We start from the raw sequence: 19,291 nt of genomic DNA on the forward strand, positions 1-19,291 counted from the left end.
ATCAGCGGAATAACCCTCTTACTTTGACCCGCCCGCCGCACCGCCCGTTCTGTTCGCAAGACGAAGAGGCCGGAGGCGACGGAAAGAAAAAGGAACCGGCGAACGAGGGCTATCGGCACTCTGTCTCGAGCGGTGTTCGTCTGTGTACGCACTTACCCGCGCGGGTGCTCACTGCGCTGCAGGCGGAAGATTGCGATATTCCTGCAAATGACTGCAAATTTCATTTCCCGCAGAACAAGTGAAGGATCAGAGGGCATGCCCGTGAGTGCGTTTGCCGTTGTTACGATCGAGGCAGTAGAACAGCCCTCACAAGCCACACACCACCTTCAGCCCACCAGGCCTTCCGCATTTACGCGCCTCTTACCTCCCTCCTCGCACCGACCTTGAGAGAGAAGGTGTGTGGATGCCGCCTTCTTTGGCCAGCGCTGCGGAAAAAAAACTAAACACGCAGAAGGTGATGAACAAGCTGGCGTCTGTGCTTTGCTGACGTCATCAAAACAGTGAGCCACACCACGGAAACGATTGAATCAGTCACTTATGTGGCACTAGGCAATTACGGCATCCTGTTATCGAGCCGGAGGTCGCGAACTTGTACCAACCTTGCGAGCTTGTACCCAGGCAAAATGAGTGAAACCATAATGCGCTTCTACTACCTCAAGGAGCATATGTCTTCAGCCTCAGTGTGGTTGAAATAAGGCTTTAAGGGGTGAATGAGAGCATATAAATACTCACAAAGTCAGGTTTCATGGCAGTGGACAAACAGAATGGTATCGCTAGACACCACAGCTGTTGTGGGGAGGAGGAGCTGCTAGAAAATGCTGCTAATAACAATCACTGCTCAACTAGCATCACTATCCTCCCCACAACAGCTGTGGTGTCTAGCGATACCATTGTTTGTCCACTGCCATGAAACCAGACTTTGTGAGTATTTATATGCACTCATTCACCCTTTACACCCCTTAAAGCCTTATTTCAACCACACTGAGGCTGAAGACATGCACTGTCGAAACCACCAATGCCTCTTGCTGTAAACACGGTCACTTTAGCTATGCTTGTGACAGTGTAACGGGGATAAAATCACAACTCAAGGCACTTACACCGCTGCTAGAAAATGCTGCTAATAACAATCACTGCTCAACTAGCATCACTATCACTACCCTGCTGGCTGATATACTCTGATTTATTCCATTTCAGAATGTTTCATAGTCCAGCTGCAGCATCGCTGGTGCTTACACAACAGGCAGAGCTTGCTGTTCAAAGTCACTGGCATTGGGTTCAGAGCCAACGTTAGCAACAGGCAGGTAGCATTGGCATGGGAAACATTTATTAACAGCCTCTGCTTTTATGTAACAAAAACAAGCATCTTTAGCAATATAAACAAGAGCACAAATTAAAAAAAAAGGGAAGGTGCAAGCCTCACTCAGCCACACTAAGGAAAACGTGTTGTAAATGATGAAGACACAATTAAACCAGGGCTAGCAAGTTCATTCTTCACATGAAGCAAAATGTGTCAATTCTGGCTAGTTCTTTTGCAAATGAAGCAGGCTGACAAACAAAGTAAAGTATGAGACATCGCACACCAGTGTAGAATGGCTGCAAGACATGAGATGTAAAACAGGATTTCGAAATGTTCAATTTATATACTTCACATGCTACATATTATAATTCCTGTTTTTTTTTTTTACTACTCTTCACCACATAGAACGGGATGACCCTTCTGCTAAGTCAATCATTTTCAGATCAGACCATTTGCATTCACCCAGGACCAAGTTTAAAAAGAGCTAAAATTTTAGTCACATGCTGGCATTGGATACATTGGTTGCCTCGTAGTACTACAACCAAATTTCATGAAGTACATGTATAATACAATTATGTGCATCTAAAAAAAAAAAAAAAAAAAAAAAGAAACAGCAAAAACTTTTAAACTGGCCTTAAGCCATGCGTTCAACACACATACTATCTTGCACATACATATTTCTGTTCAAGCATCAAGTGTAAACATGCGCACATCCCAAATTTCTACGTATAGCACAGAGAGCATGCCAAGTGTTTTATACAATTAATTAGTTAAACCAGTGCACACCAGCCCGCACCCAAAAAACAAAAAGGAGCAACAGTCAATCATTGATGCAAGCAATGTCTAGAAACGGCATCATTTATGCACATCGCTGGTATCGATTATTGATAACTGCTGACAGCAGCTTGGCAAATTCATGATTTGAAAAATCTGCCAGGTAAACCAAATTCATAGACTTGGTTTTCATCTATTTTCTAGAAAAATGTTCCTGAGCAAAAAAATCATTTTAGAAAAAAAGTGGATTTTGATTTGCAGTGTACTAGGAAGTATTCCCTTCGTCAAAACATGCTAATTTCAAGGCAAGAAAAAATAAAAAGGCCACAATCACGAGAGAGAAGAAGGCCATTTCAGAATTATTACACAAGGGAGTACATCAACAGCATCTCAAACATGAGCAAAAAATTTCGTTTAAGCCGTGCAACTCAATTATATGCCAGAAAGTGCGAGATATGCTTTTGTGTAAAGTGATTACAGTCCCAACACTTGGTCAAGCAACAAAATGACAGCCCCTGGGGTATTATTTACGCAAACGCTCTCGTCAGAGTTGCTGAGAGGGTTGAACCTACCATTTTCAAGCCAACTCAGAAAATAGGCAATCAACTTAAGCTCATTCCGATTATCAGCTAAGAGCAGATAAAAAGAAAAACACATCGAATCAAGTTCTCGACAATGACAAATTCCAGCAAACAACATCAGGATATTGCATGGCCTACGAAAGCACAGCACTTCACAGATGTTGCCGTTTGTTAATAATGTGCCGCACACAATGAAGAAGACAAAATAAAAAAAAGGATACATTTACAGGTGCAGCCCTCTCAAATTACATTCTACCAAAACAAGAGCGAGCCACGGCTTTCAAAAGAAAGCCGGCAGTACGAGATTTTGCTAACAATGCATCCTCCTCAAACGCTACTTTGTTACACAACCGCTTTCTTTGTTTCCATTTCGTCATAGAAAAAATAAGGTGGAGAGTGAGAGTGGTGAAGCTTTGAGGTGGTGAGCTGCGACTCAGGTCGGGTGGGCATTTGCAGTGTGAGGGGGAGCTGTACTGGCCTGGTTAGCCGTTGCCACGGGACCAGCGGCTGTGCCTCCATTGGGTTGGGCGCCCCCTTCTAGGTAGCTCTTCAGCTGCTGCATCGTCTCCACATCAACCTGCCCCATGAGCTCCTCAAAATTCTGCTCGCCCAACGATTCCCTCAGACTTCGCATCTGGGAGCACAGGTAGTCGCGCAAGGCTACTGTGTGCACAGGGTCCTGCCTGGAAAGCTGCGCAAAATGTGTAAAGAACATAAACGCTACGAACTAGGTACACAAGTTACAAACCAGAGACTGCTTACTATTACTGCGATGACAGTGTAAATGCCAACGTCAATCGGCAAGTGCTAGCTCAAACAAATAGAACTTAAGTTGCTTTAAATCGGAGCATATCAGTAATATGATACTGACACTCAACAAGCAAGAATTCTGCTTCCAGCAAACAGCAAAAGGCATACTGGTGAAGGTGACTGAAGCAATGGTTACAGCAGTCCTTAAAAAGACCTGCTTAATGACCAAGATTAAAATAAAGAACTTATAGCACAGTCTGAGGGTTTTGGTGACAGTAGCATTACCTCTATCTTGCGACGATCGTGTTCACTTTCTTCTTCATTTGGAGGAATAGGTTCACTGTCCAGCATAACGAGTGAACTGGAAGCAAAAAAAGAAAAACAAAAATTGAGTTGAAATGATTCCAAAAGGACTGCCAAGTTCAGACCGAAAATACATGTTCATGATGACTTTGTGAGTACAAACTTTATCTGCCTTTGCAAAGTTGGTAACCACTAGGTCATCATGAAAGGCATTCGACACACCCACCCTTCTACTTTGTACAGCAAAAATTTACGACTGCTTCTGCAGAGCGAGAGACGTATCTAAATGAGCTTAATAGGGCCTGCTGAATAGCTGCAGACAACATGCAGTCAGCATGAAATGAAATAAACAAGAAAAATTAAAGGCAAATGACAAAGCAAAACTGCAGGTGACTGGTGCAGTCAATATTAATTCTGAAGGTGTGAAGACAGTTCTTAGGAAGTGCTAACAAACCATACCAGGAGCTAACATTCTTATGTTCGTTTCGTTCAAACCGATGTTGTATATACAGTACAATCCCACTATAGTACTAAACTTGCATATAGCAAAATCATGAATACCGTTAACTAAAACTGCAGCCCCATTAGGCTACCCATAAATGACTGTACTTTCTTTTTTTGCAGTAAAGGCATTCTTTAAATTAAAAAAGAAAAAAAAAACAACAGTAAAACAGGGGCATCCACACGAACTTATCTGAAGTAGAGTGATGACATTGCGGTAAGCACGCAGTCTATGACATCGCAAAGCAACAGAGGTAAAATTGTAAGGCCAACAAGTAATGAGGATAATAAAACTGATTCCTTTATGAGTTCTGGTTCGGTTTGTAGAGTTTAACGTACCAAAGCGACTCAGGCTATGAGAGACGCCTCGGCCACCAGGCTCGTGAGCTAAAGGAGAAACCAACTTTCCAAATACCTTACTGCATAAATCGGCAATAAGTGGGCTCATATCCATTCACTCTGGCTCTCATTAGGGGCATGAGTGAGTGGACGTAAGTGTGGATAAGTAGTTGTGTGAAAGAATATGAGTGGATGTGAGTGTGAATGAGTGGTTGTGTGGACAAGAGTGTGTGAGTGAGTGGCTATGCGCGGATGCGAGATGCGAGCAGATATGATGTGAGTCAGGTACCCCTCATGACACCAACCTATGACGGGACTACAATCTAATGAGCGCCGATCTTCCAGAAAAAAAAAAAAAAAAAACACCCAAAATTACTTGCACGTTAGAATCAAGTACGAAAATGAAACCTAGCCAGCAACACCTTGTTACCATTGACATAAAAAAATGACAGCTTGGTATTTCTTGTGCATCAATATCACCTATGATATCCTCGACATCGCCTATTTAGCCTACTGCAACCATGAAACGGATAGGTCTCGCAAATAAATACCTGAAGTGTCCTTCCAGCAATCTGCTGACCTGGACTTCAACTAGCATAGAAGTGTGTCTAGGTTTCTAGCTTAGTGAAATTTCAAAAAAGGTCAATAATTTCTATTTTAGTCCCATCACACTTCACAGCAACTTGTAACTTCTCCAGTGTCGCGTGACCAAAACATGTGCATACTCACTCCACTTGGGCTCCTAGATTATCACACTTTGTGACATCATTCAAGACTTCTACAATGGACAGGAGGATTCCGCAGATTCGCTCATACACGGCACTAGGTGAACATGAAAGAAAAAGCGTGTGCCGTAAGCACTAAATCATTAGGAACTAACACACAAGCATATATATATGTACAAATACATTTTAAGCAAAACGTCGCAGCTCCTCCCAGTCCCAAAACATTTATTAAAGTTATTGCTGAATCAGCCTGCAAGGTGAGCCCATCACAAATCAACGTTAAGCCAGACACGGAGTTGTTGCTCACGGTTAAACCAATGATTCCAACAAGCAACTTTGTCCTTCAACGTCCCAAAAGGTTCCAGATCACAGATCCCTCAAGTGACACATGGCAAATCTAGCAGGAACGCAACTTTTCCAAGTTGGCAACTGTTCAGCCAATCTTTGCAATGTGCACAATGAAGAAATTCGATAAATCTGGTAACATAACATTTTAACCTCATGCAGGAGAAAACGGATTACAGTCGTGCCCCGTTAATATGACCCCCGTTAATATGGACGACCCGAATTATGGACAGTTTTTCTGGGGACGAAACCTTTTCAATGTATTTATGCCTCGTTAATATGGAAACTCGCTGTCTGGACAATGGACAGGGGAAGAATGAACGCACCCCGCTTGGGCCCATGTATTTTTGTCTCGTTAATATGGACAGTGCTTGAAAAAAAGCAGAGTAGTCGAACGCAAGTTAAAGAAGGGCGCGCCGCCCGCGAACTTACGCGACAGCCGATATGGCGGGATGCCTGAACGAGTCCTGTGGGATTGGAAAGAACCAAAGCCGGCGTGTCGCCGTTTTAAGGAAGGGGGGGGGGGGGGGGGGGGGGGGGAGCGCAAGAGCGGAGAGGAGCGTACACAGCAAACCGAGGACCAGCGTAAGAAAGACCCCGAAAGGGGGAACCAGGAGGCTTCTGGGTGCAGCGGAAGTGCCGCCGCAGTCGGGAAAACAGCAACATGTGGTTGCAATAAATTCTGCTGAACGTGAACAGAGAGGCCGGTAAAAGCGTAAAAAAGAAATGACAGGAAAAAAGACAAGTGCCTACAGTGGCGGTGGGAACTGAAGTTTTCCTTCCGAAAGCGCAATGTGTGTTCCATGAAACTGTTAACGCTTTTCGGTGAGAGTTAAGACACGCTCACAAAGTACATCGACAAAATAGGCGACGTACGAACACGCAACCCGGACCGGGCGTCCCGTCCTGGACGCTCTTCCCTCTCATGCTCCTGGTTTTCGTCCTTGTTGCGCTGTCGAACGGCCAAACTTTGCACACTAGGCGGTCCGTCTGTCGGCTCCGCTTTGAGTCAACGATGCGGCCTTGACAAGGTCTGAGCTCTTCGTAGTCGGCTAGCCGTCGCTCTAAACTGTACTTCAGCTTGCAGTGTTTGTTTTATGGGAACACATAAAAACGGCGCCAAGAAGATGGGATGTTAGATAGCCCTCTGCATAGCAGCTTGCCAGCTTGACTCCTTCGCTTTCTTACAGAAACAGTACAAGGCAAAAAAAAAAAAAAAGGAATCAGAAGAACGGGAAGGCAGAAAGGTTAACTAGGCAAAAAAGTGCACAGCATCAGGAGCCTGTAGCCCTGAACTTGAGTCTGGCGTTTGGCATGGCGGGAGTTAAACGCAAAAGAACAGAGCTGAACGTAGGCGCGAAGAAATCTGTGAATACAAGCGGCAAAAGCCATCTCAGTCAATCCAAGCTGCGAGGGACTAGTATCGACAGCTCAGCTGTTTCCTCGCCTCAGGAGAATCTCAAGCAGCTACTTAGCGGCTACTTAGCTCAGTGAAGAGCACATTTTGGAAGTGGCGGTGAGTAGAGAATCAGACGCTGATTCATCGCCCTGTGGGGAGTTCGTGCTCGAAAGTTCGACCAACACAAAGCCCAACATCACGGGTGTCATGGTAAGCGAGTCTCCTCAGGCTGCACTACAATTTTTCGAAGACAACAATGACAAGGATAATGCACTCAAATGTGCCGGTGTTCTGTGAAATTTTGAGTCCAGTGCACACCGTTATGTACAAAAGCAGTCGTTAATTACAATTCTCTTTTCTCAATAAAATCATTTTTGTTTTTATTCATGACTCGTTATTATGGATGACTCGCTTTATGGACAGTTTTGGTTGGGAACCAAAGTGTCCATATTAACGAGGCACGACTGTATTCACTTTTGAATTTTATGACGCAGACTAAAGAGTGAGAATCACACATATGCAGATTTGCGGCCACAAAAAGATTCAGCAATGCTGATACAGCTTGGAACTAAAATATAGCTCAGCATCAGTTGTGCTAAACCACAACAAAAACAAAACATTCATTCTGAAAATCCTGCCAAAATCTGAGAAAACACTTCTAAGTTAAAGCGGTTGCTACAATAAGACGTCGCTTTGCACAACCTACAGATGCTTGGAACTAAAATGTTCTGTTCGGTAAAGTTTGCACACTAAGTGCTAGCTCACTCTTCACTTTGGTGTTCGTTCAGTTCACTTCTGAAAATACCACAAACACTGCTAGTTAATTTTGAGCCTCCCAGTGGCAAGACACGACAGACTGTGATGGACCAAGCCATGCACAGCGCTTGGGAACCAACTAAAAAATAGAAAAAGAGAACATACTTTCTTTCTGTGGGTTAGAATCTCAATGTCATGAGCACTACATATCTGTATTTCAATTCCCAGGCCAGAATGTACTGTGTACAATATGGTCTTCCAAGCATGCTCACACATCACTGAAGCATGACTGTCAATAGCGTGCTACAAACCACACTGTGAGCAACGGCACGCGGGCATAAATTTCATCCACCCCAGACAGATGTCTGTGAATGCATGGATTTCATTACCTTTGAATGATACAAATTTCAGATGATATACGAATATTTCTTGTGACCACATGAAGTTCACATCATCGAGAGAGTTCTACCACACAAATTATAGCACACGGAGTGCTAATGAATACATATAAACTCTATGCAAATGATTCTATTAATGGTACTATTTCAACAGATGAAATAGGTGAGAACAACACGTAACAAAAATCTCAGTGAAGGAAGGCAGGCTTTACTTAAGACACCACCAAAACTTACTTTGAATTAGATGTTAGTATGGAGGTAAGCGTAAGGGCCAAAAGTTTCTCCCTTTCGATGGGGTTTACAAGAGGCATCTTTTCAATCCACTTGTCCAGCAGGTTCCCAAATACTTCCTCTGCCTGCACATGTGAGATGGACACTCAGAAGTCCAGAATGTGTAAAACAAAAGCAGAGGGAAACAGAGTGAAGAAAAAAGGGAACACAAGAAGGTGAAAGGATGTGGCAAGAACTCACATCACAACCCTTGCCCTGTGCCTCTTCTTGAAGAAGCTTGGTAAAGCAAGACTTGCAGTGTAAAATGACACGAGAAATGATGGACAGGCAGACTGACGTCAGCATGGAAGCCTTCTGGAAAAAAACCCAAGCACCTTGCAGCATGACCAAAACAAGACGAGGAGTTGACAATTAAAAGAAATGCAAGAATAAGAGCACAAACATCAATCTTACACAGGTTCAAGTACTGCCATGCCTTCGCAACTTCGGCTAATTGGTATACAGTTGAATCCAGATATATCGAACCCGGATAATTCGAATTTTAGTTATATCAAACTCACGGAATATCCTCTTGAAAATCCTGTGTAAAAGTATAGAAAAGCTGCGTCGTATATCGAACTTCGCACTACGCATTGGACGGTGCACCTTCCCCAAAGACGATCGCATCACCCTCGGCCGTTTGCTGCATGACGTTTTCAAGCCACGCGCGGAAGGAATGAGAGGGCACAGTTAGGCGACAGCTGGTCTAGAGCAACGCCGAGCCCTTTCCCCAAAGGCGCACGCATCTGCGGTGATCGTTTGCCACGTGACATTTGCAAGCCATGTGTGTGAAGGAACGAGAGGGAACTAATGCAAGGGGAAAAACGTGATAGAGCGAAGTGCAAGGGTGTGCTCACTCTTCTGCCGAACTTTCTCTCTCCCCTTCCTCTCTCTTTCCTGGTCTTCATTCGCAGCAGCACACACTACGCACGAGCGGACAAGCCAGCTCAGCCCGTGGCAGACGCTTCTCCAGAGTGTGTTGTGAACGTTCTGCGCGCGGCGGCTGATGTGCGATGCGTGTCTCGCGTCGTCGTGCTGAACGTGCGTAAGCTACGGCGGCTTCAGAGGTGAGAGTCGTTCATCCTTGCCGTTGTGCTGAATGTGCGATGTAGCGTATGCATTGGTGGCTGCGGATGTTAAGAAGCAGCATTTTGTTTTTTTCTTTTGCGAGAGTCGTTGATTCTTGCATCTATGAATCAACGAAAGCATGCAGTCCGCTGCAATCATGACACCGGCTTTTAGCAATGTTCGCTTCGAACGGCATTTGCAGCTATCACGCTTTTCAATAATTTTATGGCAGTGGACTACGCCCGCCCCAAGCGCGGCGCGATAAACTGAACCAGGCTTCTGCAATCAAGCCATCAAGGGCACTCTGCCAAGTTCACTCCCTGCCATTGCAGAATCTATGAAAAGTAAAGTCAAAAGATAAACATGCTGTGACGCTAACGCTGCGCAGCATCTTGGCACACTGCCAATAAATGAGCTGTGGATGCGACGGTTGAAACGATGAGACGCGGCACCGAACGCCTTTTTAGTTTTTTGTTTTTAATTCTAGGGGGCAAAAGTGGAGAGTAGATTCATTATGCGAGTGGGTTGATTACATGGCAAATACAGTCATTTTTCACGATCGCAAGTGGTGTCTCAAGCCGATTTCTGTATATTGAATTATCACATACCAAACTATTTAGTGATATCCTTTGAGTTCGATAATACGGGTTCGACTATACTACTTCTTTGCTTGTTTCCTAAGCAGCATGAGCACGGTGCAAGGCAGTAACAGGGAACAACACAATTATGTGCTAACCGATGCCAGAAATTTGTGAACACCTCTAACTGTCTTACGAAACCCCTCTATGCACATTTAGTCCACTGACTACAAACTCCTGGATATAATGAACAAATGAAATGTGAAGATCATTTTCGCTATGAGCAGGCTCTACTGCCTGCTCAAAGACAATGCTGCATCATGAAAAATTAGCAATATTGAGATGGACTGTATAAATGAAGGGAAGACAAAAAGAAACCTACAGGATATTCAAAATGCCCTTGCTAACGGGCCCACTGTTTTCCAGATTTCATAATCAAAATAAAAGCTGTCAGCTGTGAAAAAGTGCCAGTGCATACTTTCCTTATTGTTGATGTTTACTTGTATCAGGGTGAAGACTGCAAGTAACCATTTTAAGGTTTTAGAAGAACTTCTAGACGGGCTAGATGGTTTTCGGATTCAGATGGCATTTTTAGCACAATCAAACACGTACAAAGGATACCCAGAAAAACCCGAAACTGGCACTACTGCATCTAGTTTACTGCCGAGGGAAGATCAACAATATATAGCGAAAAACACGCATGCACAGACCAAACAGTGCCCCCTTAGCAGAAACCGTTTAAGATAACCCATCTCTGTCCACAACAGAGCCACAGACGTGTCACTAACACACCCCACCCCCATTTTGTTATAAAATACACTTCAAGCAGTTCGCATGTCTTCTGATCACTGCTTCTACCCAGAAACCGTATCTCGCTTAGCCGTGGCTCAGGGTAGATGTGTCGAGCCAGGGGACAAAGTGGGAGCAAAAGGGGCACAGTGCAGAAGATGATGGCCACACACGGCGAGTATGTTCACGAGCTAGGGTGTCCATCCAGATTTTCTCGGCAATGTCCTCGTAGCCAGGGAGCCGTGGACAGAATTTCCCCAGGATGCGTAGCACTTGTCGTAGGACACGACTGTTTGTATATGTTCAACAGGCGGCTTGAGAGTCGGTCAATATGTGGGCGTGGTTTGAGAGGACGTTGACCAGTCCGTGGAGATCGCTTCAGCGGCGGACGGGTATGGGTATGGGAAGAGGTTGCCAGAAGTGGGGTGTTGAAACTATGGTTGCACAGGTGCACATAGGATGTAATGTTGATGTGGACAGCTATGAAACCTTGTCTGCACTCTCTTCACAGATGCTAGAGCCAGGCTTGCCTCCTAAGCTATTGGACTTAATGCTGCATGTGTCTAGGGACAGCGCTTAGGCGAAGGTGGTTGGGTGAAAATAGTGGACTGAGAGGGCGAGTGTCTGGGTTGCCAAGGGGTCCTCAATGTGCTATAGGGCGGCGGTCCTTCCAGCAGACAAAGAAAGCAAGTATAAGCCTTATGATGAGAGGAGAACCACATCATGGATTTCATTAAAGGCCCTTCCTACAAACCTCCGCCATCTGCGCGCACTCCTCTGCAAAGGCTCCTTTCGCTCTCTGTTCACCTCAGACCCCCTCCCTGCTGCTCTGGGCATCGTGGAGCCCCCTTGTCACGCTGTCGCTGCCATTATGCTGTAGCCCCTTCTCATCTCCTTATGACCCTTCTCCATGTCTCTACATGCCTTTCTTCCTTCGGAGTTGCTAAAACGTTGCACAGCACCTAGCTCTTCTGATCCGACACTGCCTGGCAGCGCTGTCCTGCCTCCTTGGGTGGAGGTTGTGGCGGATGGACCTGGTGCGGTGGGTGACCTCTAGCCTCTTCACGGAGTCTCCCTGGCCCGTTTACTGGCGTCATAGTGTGGTGCTATTTGGTGATGGCACATCATCGCTTCATGGCCAGAGGGGGCTCTCAGTCCCACCCTCGCTGCTGGAGACGGTGGACTTTTTTTTCGCCGCTCCTGCTCCGTCTTTGCTGCCGCCGCAACTTGGTAGTGGCGTCTGTGTGTGCTGTGCCGTGGTGGTTCATGCCCTGCTGGATTAACCTACGTCTCCTTCGATTACCTTTTGCCCTACCAGACTTGTGCCACCCCTGTGGCCATTCTCTCACTGCCAATCCTCTTCGGTGTGGACTGCTTGGCCTGTGTCTACCGTAGTTTCTGTGTTCCCTTGCACCCTTCCCCAACTGCTCCAAGCTGTGCTGACACAAGATGGACCGCAGAAGTCTAGCCTTTCCCCCCAATTTAGTCACAATCATGCACTGTATGACCATTCAAAATGGTAAAGTGCACAAGGGAAGTCCAAGAGCAGTTTTGAAGACAGTATGGGGTGAGGACTTCAGCCTTGTGTCTGTTGGTCTTGGTTAAGTGGAAGTAGAGAAGGCTGCATTGAATGTACCTGATGGCAAGTGCCTTGACAAGTCGGAGAGTGTTAACTTTTGTCCATGGCTGTACATGTGTTACCATAACCAAACAACCATAGCTTCAGCTAACCTTCAGTCTAATTCAGCCAAATGAGAAACTCACCTCCCCTTCTAGGCATTCATCCAAAGCATGAACGAGAAGAGGGTAGAAGAGCTGTGGGCCCTGTTCGGGGAAGACCCTGATCACAAGTTCCACCATCTGGAAAGAAAAAAAAAAAAAAAAGAAAGAAAGATGGCATGCCTCCTTAAGTTCATTGGATTTGTTATGTTGTACATATGCAATGCAAACCAGTTCCTTGAAATGAGATGATTATGCAGGCAAAAGCAGAAAAGGCTCGTGACCCGTTTGTCTGGAAAACAGTTTAAGCAATGGCGTAATAAAGACTTCTCTAGCTCAATTCCTACAGCCCTGCATGTAATATCCGGAGGCAGTTGGTTCAAACACCACTGGTGGCAAAAAGGTTGTTTTTGTTCTGCATTGTGTCAAACTACCTTTCATCAAAAAGAAATTAAAAAATGCGTAGGCAATCATACAATTTCATATGACAAACCTGCATTAACAGTACTGGCTGTACATTTTCGTTGATCACTTGCTCACTGCGTGTGTGGTGGATTTGATTTCACCACTTTTTCGTTCCGTTGTTGCACAAGCTTTCTGGTGGAGTGAGGCATCTGGAGGGAGGAAGCTTGTATGTGGGAGTTGCATTTTTAGCAGTCGATGCCTGAAGGTGCTCCGATCCACTCTGACCTAGACGCCCGAGGAGTAGAGGCTTCGGGACACACTCATTAGCCATGGCTTTTATGCCAGAAGGGATCTATAGATCATTTTACGACCCCAGGAGAAACCGGTTTGACTGGGCTCTTATGGGGGGAAGTCATCAGCACTTTTCTGTGCTACGAAAGCAGCCCAGCTCCCCAGCAAGACAGCACCCTTCACCCCTTTGTAAAATCGTGTATACTGTTAACGCTGTATGAATTTGCATTCTATTATCTTCACATGTTGATAAACGTTGCCTAAAATGACAACATGACAACATTACCTTCTGTTACCCCAGATTTCACCCGATTTCCGGCACAGGACAAGAACGCAATGCCTAGAGATATTCTCCAAAAATTTTCCCAATTCGTTGTCTACCCATGTGGGCAGCCATTCTCAATTGGTGTCTACTTTAAAGAGCACCGTGGCAAAATACGCACTGACATTTAGAATCTATATTCTTAAAACAGCGATAAGTGTATGCTGGTGTTTCTCCGAATCATAAAAGCGTCTCCAGCAGCCCAACATGCTGTCAGTGTGCTCCACTGGTTCATAGTACAGTCGTTGATACTGGACAGCCTAGCTGTCCTACGCAAAAAGGCATGACAGAGTAATGAAAACAAACTATGCACCATTGTAGATGACAGCATAGATGATACCTCATCCATTGCAGTAGCTCGCACCATGCAGACGAAACCCTGGTCACCTCTGCCGCCTGCGCGTGAGCAACCCCGGCGTCTGGGGCATCATCTGCGCTGTCATCTGCAATGGCGCACAGTTTGCTGTGCAACGGTGCACAGGCTGCCCAGCTTCAACGACCATACTATGAACCAGTGGAGCATACGTAACAGCATGTTGGACTGCTGGAGAAGCTTTTGTGACTCAAAGAAACACCAGGCCACACTTATCGCCGTTTTAAAAAGATACATTCTAAATTTCAGTGCATATTTTGCCACAGTGCTATTCTAAGTACACACCAACCATGAAAAAATTGGTGCCTACAGTGAAATATTGTTACTACGAACACCACATTAACAAACTTTTCAAATTAACGAATTTTTTAAGAATCCCCGGCAGATTTGCCATGTTTTCAATGTAAAACTATTTCAGAATTACGAATTTCAAAATAGCGTATATTTCAGAATAACGAACATATTTTATTTCTTGTTCTATAATTTTGGAACATCAGTATTACGAATCTGGCTAAAATTAACAGCACCGCAGCTTGCAACTCTCGCGTGAAACGAAACAGAAACCGCCATTTCTGTGTGTATGGTCTGTGGGCTGTAGCTATCATCATCAGGACATCTAGGACTAGCTCCTAGCGCCACCATGAAGCTATGGTTTATTACGCAGTAGCCAGCAGGCCTAGCTGCCTGCGTTTTTTTTCTTCCTGTGTTGTGTGCCGTACGCGACTCGGTCGTTCCTGCATTCGCGTGTGCGGGACGGTATTTTTTTTTTTTTTGCCGCTGATTAACTTATTGCGAAGTTTGTGAGAGATTGGCGATGATATTAGGCAGCGAAGTGCCAAGAAGATATGAACGCAGTTGCTTTCACTGCAAGAAATCGATGCAGGGAAAAAGCGATTCGGCCTCTACAGACAGCTAGCATTGCCCCATCGACTGCCGCGATCATTATGAAAGACCGAGACAAGATTTTCAAAGCACAGGGAGCATTGAAGATGGGGTCATAAAAAACTCTGATCTTTTTTTTTTTTTTTGCACATGGACAAAATCCGTACTTTCATTGCTCGGTGCAATCACGCACGCGATGAGGTGTTCCGGAAAGCGGAAGGTGTATGTGCTGTAGTGGTGTAATGTAGTGCGCGGTCATGTTTGCTGCATGCGGCAGAAGAAAATAATGGATTTCTTCAAATAAATCAGCTTTGGAGTTAGTGCAACCTTTTCACTTCAGGTTTTGCTTGTCTACACACGTGCCTACTGCCAAGGTACACCATTTTCATACCTAGGTTTGACCACTGGCTTATAATCGCAGATTTTTTCATTACAACGACACTTCAAAATAATGAATGATTTTTCGCGGTCCCGCGGGATTCCTTATATAGAGATTTGACTGTACATGGGTAGACAATGAAACAAAAAAACTGTATGGAAACCGGATGCAGCCGGGAGTAACATAAAGTATTTTCTTTTTTTATTTCATGCACCACAAATAATGTGCTGCCGCTCCTACATTAATGTGCCTTTTGTCAGTTGCTAAATATATCATACCCACAGGAGTTATTATGAATGTACTTGGCAGGAAATGATGCTAAAGGGGGACATGGCTTTTAAGGTTATTTTTCCTAATTATTGTCCAAATTTAATAAAACCTGGTATTCTGATTCAGGTGTTTGCACCAATTTCAAATATGACGAAAAATAAATGACACCGACCAAAAAAAGAAAGATAAAATGACGTTTCGGCTCCCACACGGGAGCCTTGTTCACAATCTAGACTGTGAACAAGGCTCCCGTGTGGGAGCCGAAACGTCATTCCATCTTTCTTTTTTTGGTCGGTGTCATTTATTTTTCGTCATGTCCCATCCCGACCAGACGGGCTTCCGTCAAACTCTTGATTCCAATTTCAAATATATGTAACTATTTTTGCCCTGGCCAATTAGTTCAAAAGATAAATGAAGTTAATTGTTCATAATTTGCGGGAGCAATTAAAAAATAACCGCACTACAAAAAATTTATACGGACACTTTGCAAGGTACTAGAAAGCATGGTACAAGAAAGCATGAATGGTACAAGATTAGGAGCACTTTTTTGATATAACAAATATTAGCGATGTTATAGCAGTTCAAAGTTCACTGTTCCAAATGTGGATGGCCTGTCTGATTTAGAACAAAATTGAAAAACTTTGAACTGCTATAACACTGCTAATATTTGCTATATTAAAAAAGTGCTTCTAACATTGTATTCGCTTTCTAGTATCTAGCAAATGTGCCGTTGTGAATATTTTGTAGTGTGGCTGCAAATTATGAACAATTAACTTCACTACCTCTTGAACTAATTGGTCAATTGGAAAAATAGTTACATATTTTAAATCAGCGCAAAAAACTGAATCAGAATTCCAGGTTTTATTAAATTTGGTCAAAAATTGGAAAAATAACTTTAAGAGCCATGCCTCCTTTAACCAGCAACACACTGACCTGGTGGCAATATCACTCCATGAACCATTTTTAGTGCTAAGAATTTTGGGAACATACAACAGGGAAACTGTGCAAAAAGTGAATATATTACTGAGGTTGGCACAAAATCAAACCCTGCTTTGTTGAGCAACAAAGTGACAAGCTTACCCTCATGACAAAGAGCATGCCTTCGCGGTTCAGGTCATTCACAAGGTCCGTTGTGGCCTTCAGCAGCCTGTCGCCGTAAGTCTAGCAACAGGAGGAAAACAAAAAGGAACAATGGCAAAAAATTCACAGGGGGCTCATTTCACTGCACCCGCTCATACAAAACGAAGAGGCGAGCGCTGACATTTTCCATACTAAAACCTTAACAGGCTTAAACAAAATGTGAACATCACTTGCTCTTAGACTACCTTCTGATTTGATGCATAAGGTTGTGTTCAGATGAGAACGGTAATTAAGGTCTCATGATCAGTTTTTGTTTTCATGGGCAAATGTCTCGACACCAAGTAATGGACTTTATTTTTGCAAGATACGGCGTAGTTTTGTTGGAAAAAATTGTCTACCCCCACAGGTGGAATAGTACTCCGTTTTTGCCATTTCAAAAAGTTGCAAATTTGGAGACCTGTAGCTAGCGCAGTAAAAATTTGTCATCCATTCTTATTTATCCACTAAATCTATGCAGCTTTTACTTTTATGGGAATCATTAAATCCTGTTTTATTGTTGCAGTTGATTTAGTAAAAAATTGTAAACATTGCTCCAGAAGCAACGCGCTACAAAAAAGTGAATTTTCAACCTTACATATGGGCATGATTTGTTATGTTGTTAGCAGTAAATCTTTTTCTGTTAATTTCAAGCAAAATTGGAAGCTCTAGACTGTTAGATGTGTCCTCCACAATGCAACAAATTCGGCCAAATTCGAAAACAGCCAAAAAGGCACAAATTTGATTCTAATTTAAAAAAAAACGAACATTGTCAGCGATATTTATGAAAATCCCTCCCAAGAAGCCTCAGTATCTCAGAAATATTACGGACTAAAAAAGTGCTTGCATTATATTGTCTGAAATTATAAAAATAAGTATAAAACTGAGCACTGGTTTTGAAAATTGTCAAAATTCAGCCCTATATTTTGGCATGGTAAAGTGTTGCCACTGAAACATTTTCTCTGTATTATCCAGGCCTAGTTCTCTACTGGTGCATAAATTGGAAGCTCTAGACTTGTTTGTTCTTTCTCCATATTATTTTGAAATCAACCAAAATTCAAAATAACCAATAAAAAAAAAAAAGAATTCTGACTCGAATCTAGAAAACTACAGCATCTTGTCCTAAACACAATCTTAAGCAGTACTTTATAAGCATCAGGTACTACATTATACATTAACTGAAAATATAGAAATAAATATTATTATTGTATTATTGCATTATTGTATTAACTGAAAATATAGAAATAAATATAAAACTGAACGCATGTTTTCATTCTGTAGAAGTGCTTATGGCTTCCCCTAATGGTGTTGGTGTCAAAAGTATTTCCTGAATTTAGCTGCATTTTAACTTATGTAAATATCCAAAGCCTTCTCAATGCTTATAAAGTCGTTTTCTGCTTGTTGCAGTGTTGATGATTGCTTAAAGTGGAATAAATTCGCTATTTCTAGCAATTCAATTTCATGAGAGAACGCAAGTGACGGTTGAACTTTTTTTCTATTCTGTTTTATTTTTTTTTTTTTTGCGAGGTGCTGCGTTATTCAATCCAGTTCTTAATAATATTATTTCATTTTTCCTTTATGACAAAAATTGACAATACTCGATTTCTGAAGACCATTTCTCAAATGTGCGCAAAATTACAATCACAAGCAAAATGCTTTGCAGCATGATAATTTAGGTGGAATTTTATATTCTTTACAGTAGCAGCACGAATGATCCGAGATGACGAGCATTCTGTCGACAGAGCAATCTAGCCCAGGAAAAAGGCGAGCCAACACGGAGCGAACTCGCCGTCTACCAAACCTGCAATTTAGGTTAAATTTCCTATCAAATCCCTTTCAAATTCCATTTACAAGGAGTCCGGTGAGTTAAGAACAACTGTAATAAGGAAAGAGTGTAAAAATATAGCACAGAACACAAAGAAAACATATTACACATTAGAGAAAAATTTGACAGTTACAAAAGTTAAAGAACATATCTTCAGGCTTTCCTTTATCATAATGTCTAAGAGGTTTAAAATTGTAGCATTGCAAATCTGTCAGATATCACACTAAAGCAACCGACACACAAACCTGCAGGAACTCTTTAGGGAATAGCAGGATGTAGGCTTGGACCACTTGCAAGCACATCTTCATGTTCTCAGAACCAAGCTCTGGAAACAAGAAAAAAGACATTGAAATCACCACCACAAGACAGGAGAAAGAAAAAATTTGGAGGACACTCCCATTTTAACTGTATTATGCGACAGCATTAATAGCTCCTGTTTGTCAGCTCCCCCCGGCGAATCCTTGCTCGCATCCATTCACTTCGCTACTAGCTTTTAATCAGTATTCTTTTACTTTTACTCTCCCTTACTTTCTGAACGGACCGCGCCGCTTACTTTCCATGTTTGTAGACAGCTTTACTTTTTTTCCCCTTACGCGCTGCGTGCGTTCCATCACAGCTCTAAGGCCTTCGTAAAGTATTCTCCTCAATGCTGATAAGCCTGGTGGTAAAGCCACTCAAAAGGACACTCGATGTTGTTTTTCTGTTTTCAAATACAAAAAATATTTTCCTTGCGATTCTAGGCAGTGCGTGGGCGGTGATGTCAAATTGTGGAAGTCGTCGCCGCGACCAGGCACACTTTACTATAACCGATTTTTACTGAAAATGTCTTCACTATA

At 43.3% G+C, this 19,291-nt stretch overlaps 1 protein-coding gene across 2 annotated transcripts in view; it reads right to left on the bottom strand.

Annotated features, from left to right (window-relative positions):
- Positions 1–1,304: 1,304 nt before the first annotated feature.
- The window catches only part of Impbeta11 (importin beta11), a 49,368-nt gene continuing 31,381 nt past the window's right edge, over positions 1,305–19,291 (bottom strand). The window contains exons 19-26 of one of the 2 annotated variants that reach the window (XM_084594046.1): positions 18,701–18,780; positions 16,595–16,675; positions 12,638–12,733; positions 8,640–8,750; positions 8,403–8,524; positions 5,275–5,367; positions 3,688–3,763; positions 1,305–3,343 (exon numbers count right to left, since the gene is read on the bottom strand). In XM_084594046.1, coding sequence (XP_084450172.1) covers positions 3,086–3,343; positions 3,688–3,763; positions 5,275–5,367; positions 8,403–8,524; positions 8,640–8,750; positions 12,638–12,733; positions 16,595–16,675; positions 18,701–18,780 — 917 coding nt within the window. In that variant the 3' untranslated portion in view covers positions 1,305–3,085. Of the gene's footprint in view, positions 3,344–3,687; positions 3,764–5,274; positions 5,368–8,402; positions 8,525–8,639; positions 8,754–12,637; positions 12,734–16,594; positions 16,676–18,700; positions 18,781–19,291 lie in introns of both variants that reach the window. The other variant, XM_084594045.1, reaches the window with a different exon arrangement.

This window comes from Amblyomma maculatum, chromosome 2 (genome assembly GCF_055883805.1).
Source record: "Amblyomma maculatum isolate TAMU_Amacu chromosome 2, ASM5588380v1, whole genome shotgun sequence".
Classification (NCBI taxonomy): domain Eukaryota; kingdom Metazoa; phylum Arthropoda; class Arachnida; order Ixodida; family Ixodidae; genus Amblyomma; species Amblyomma maculatum.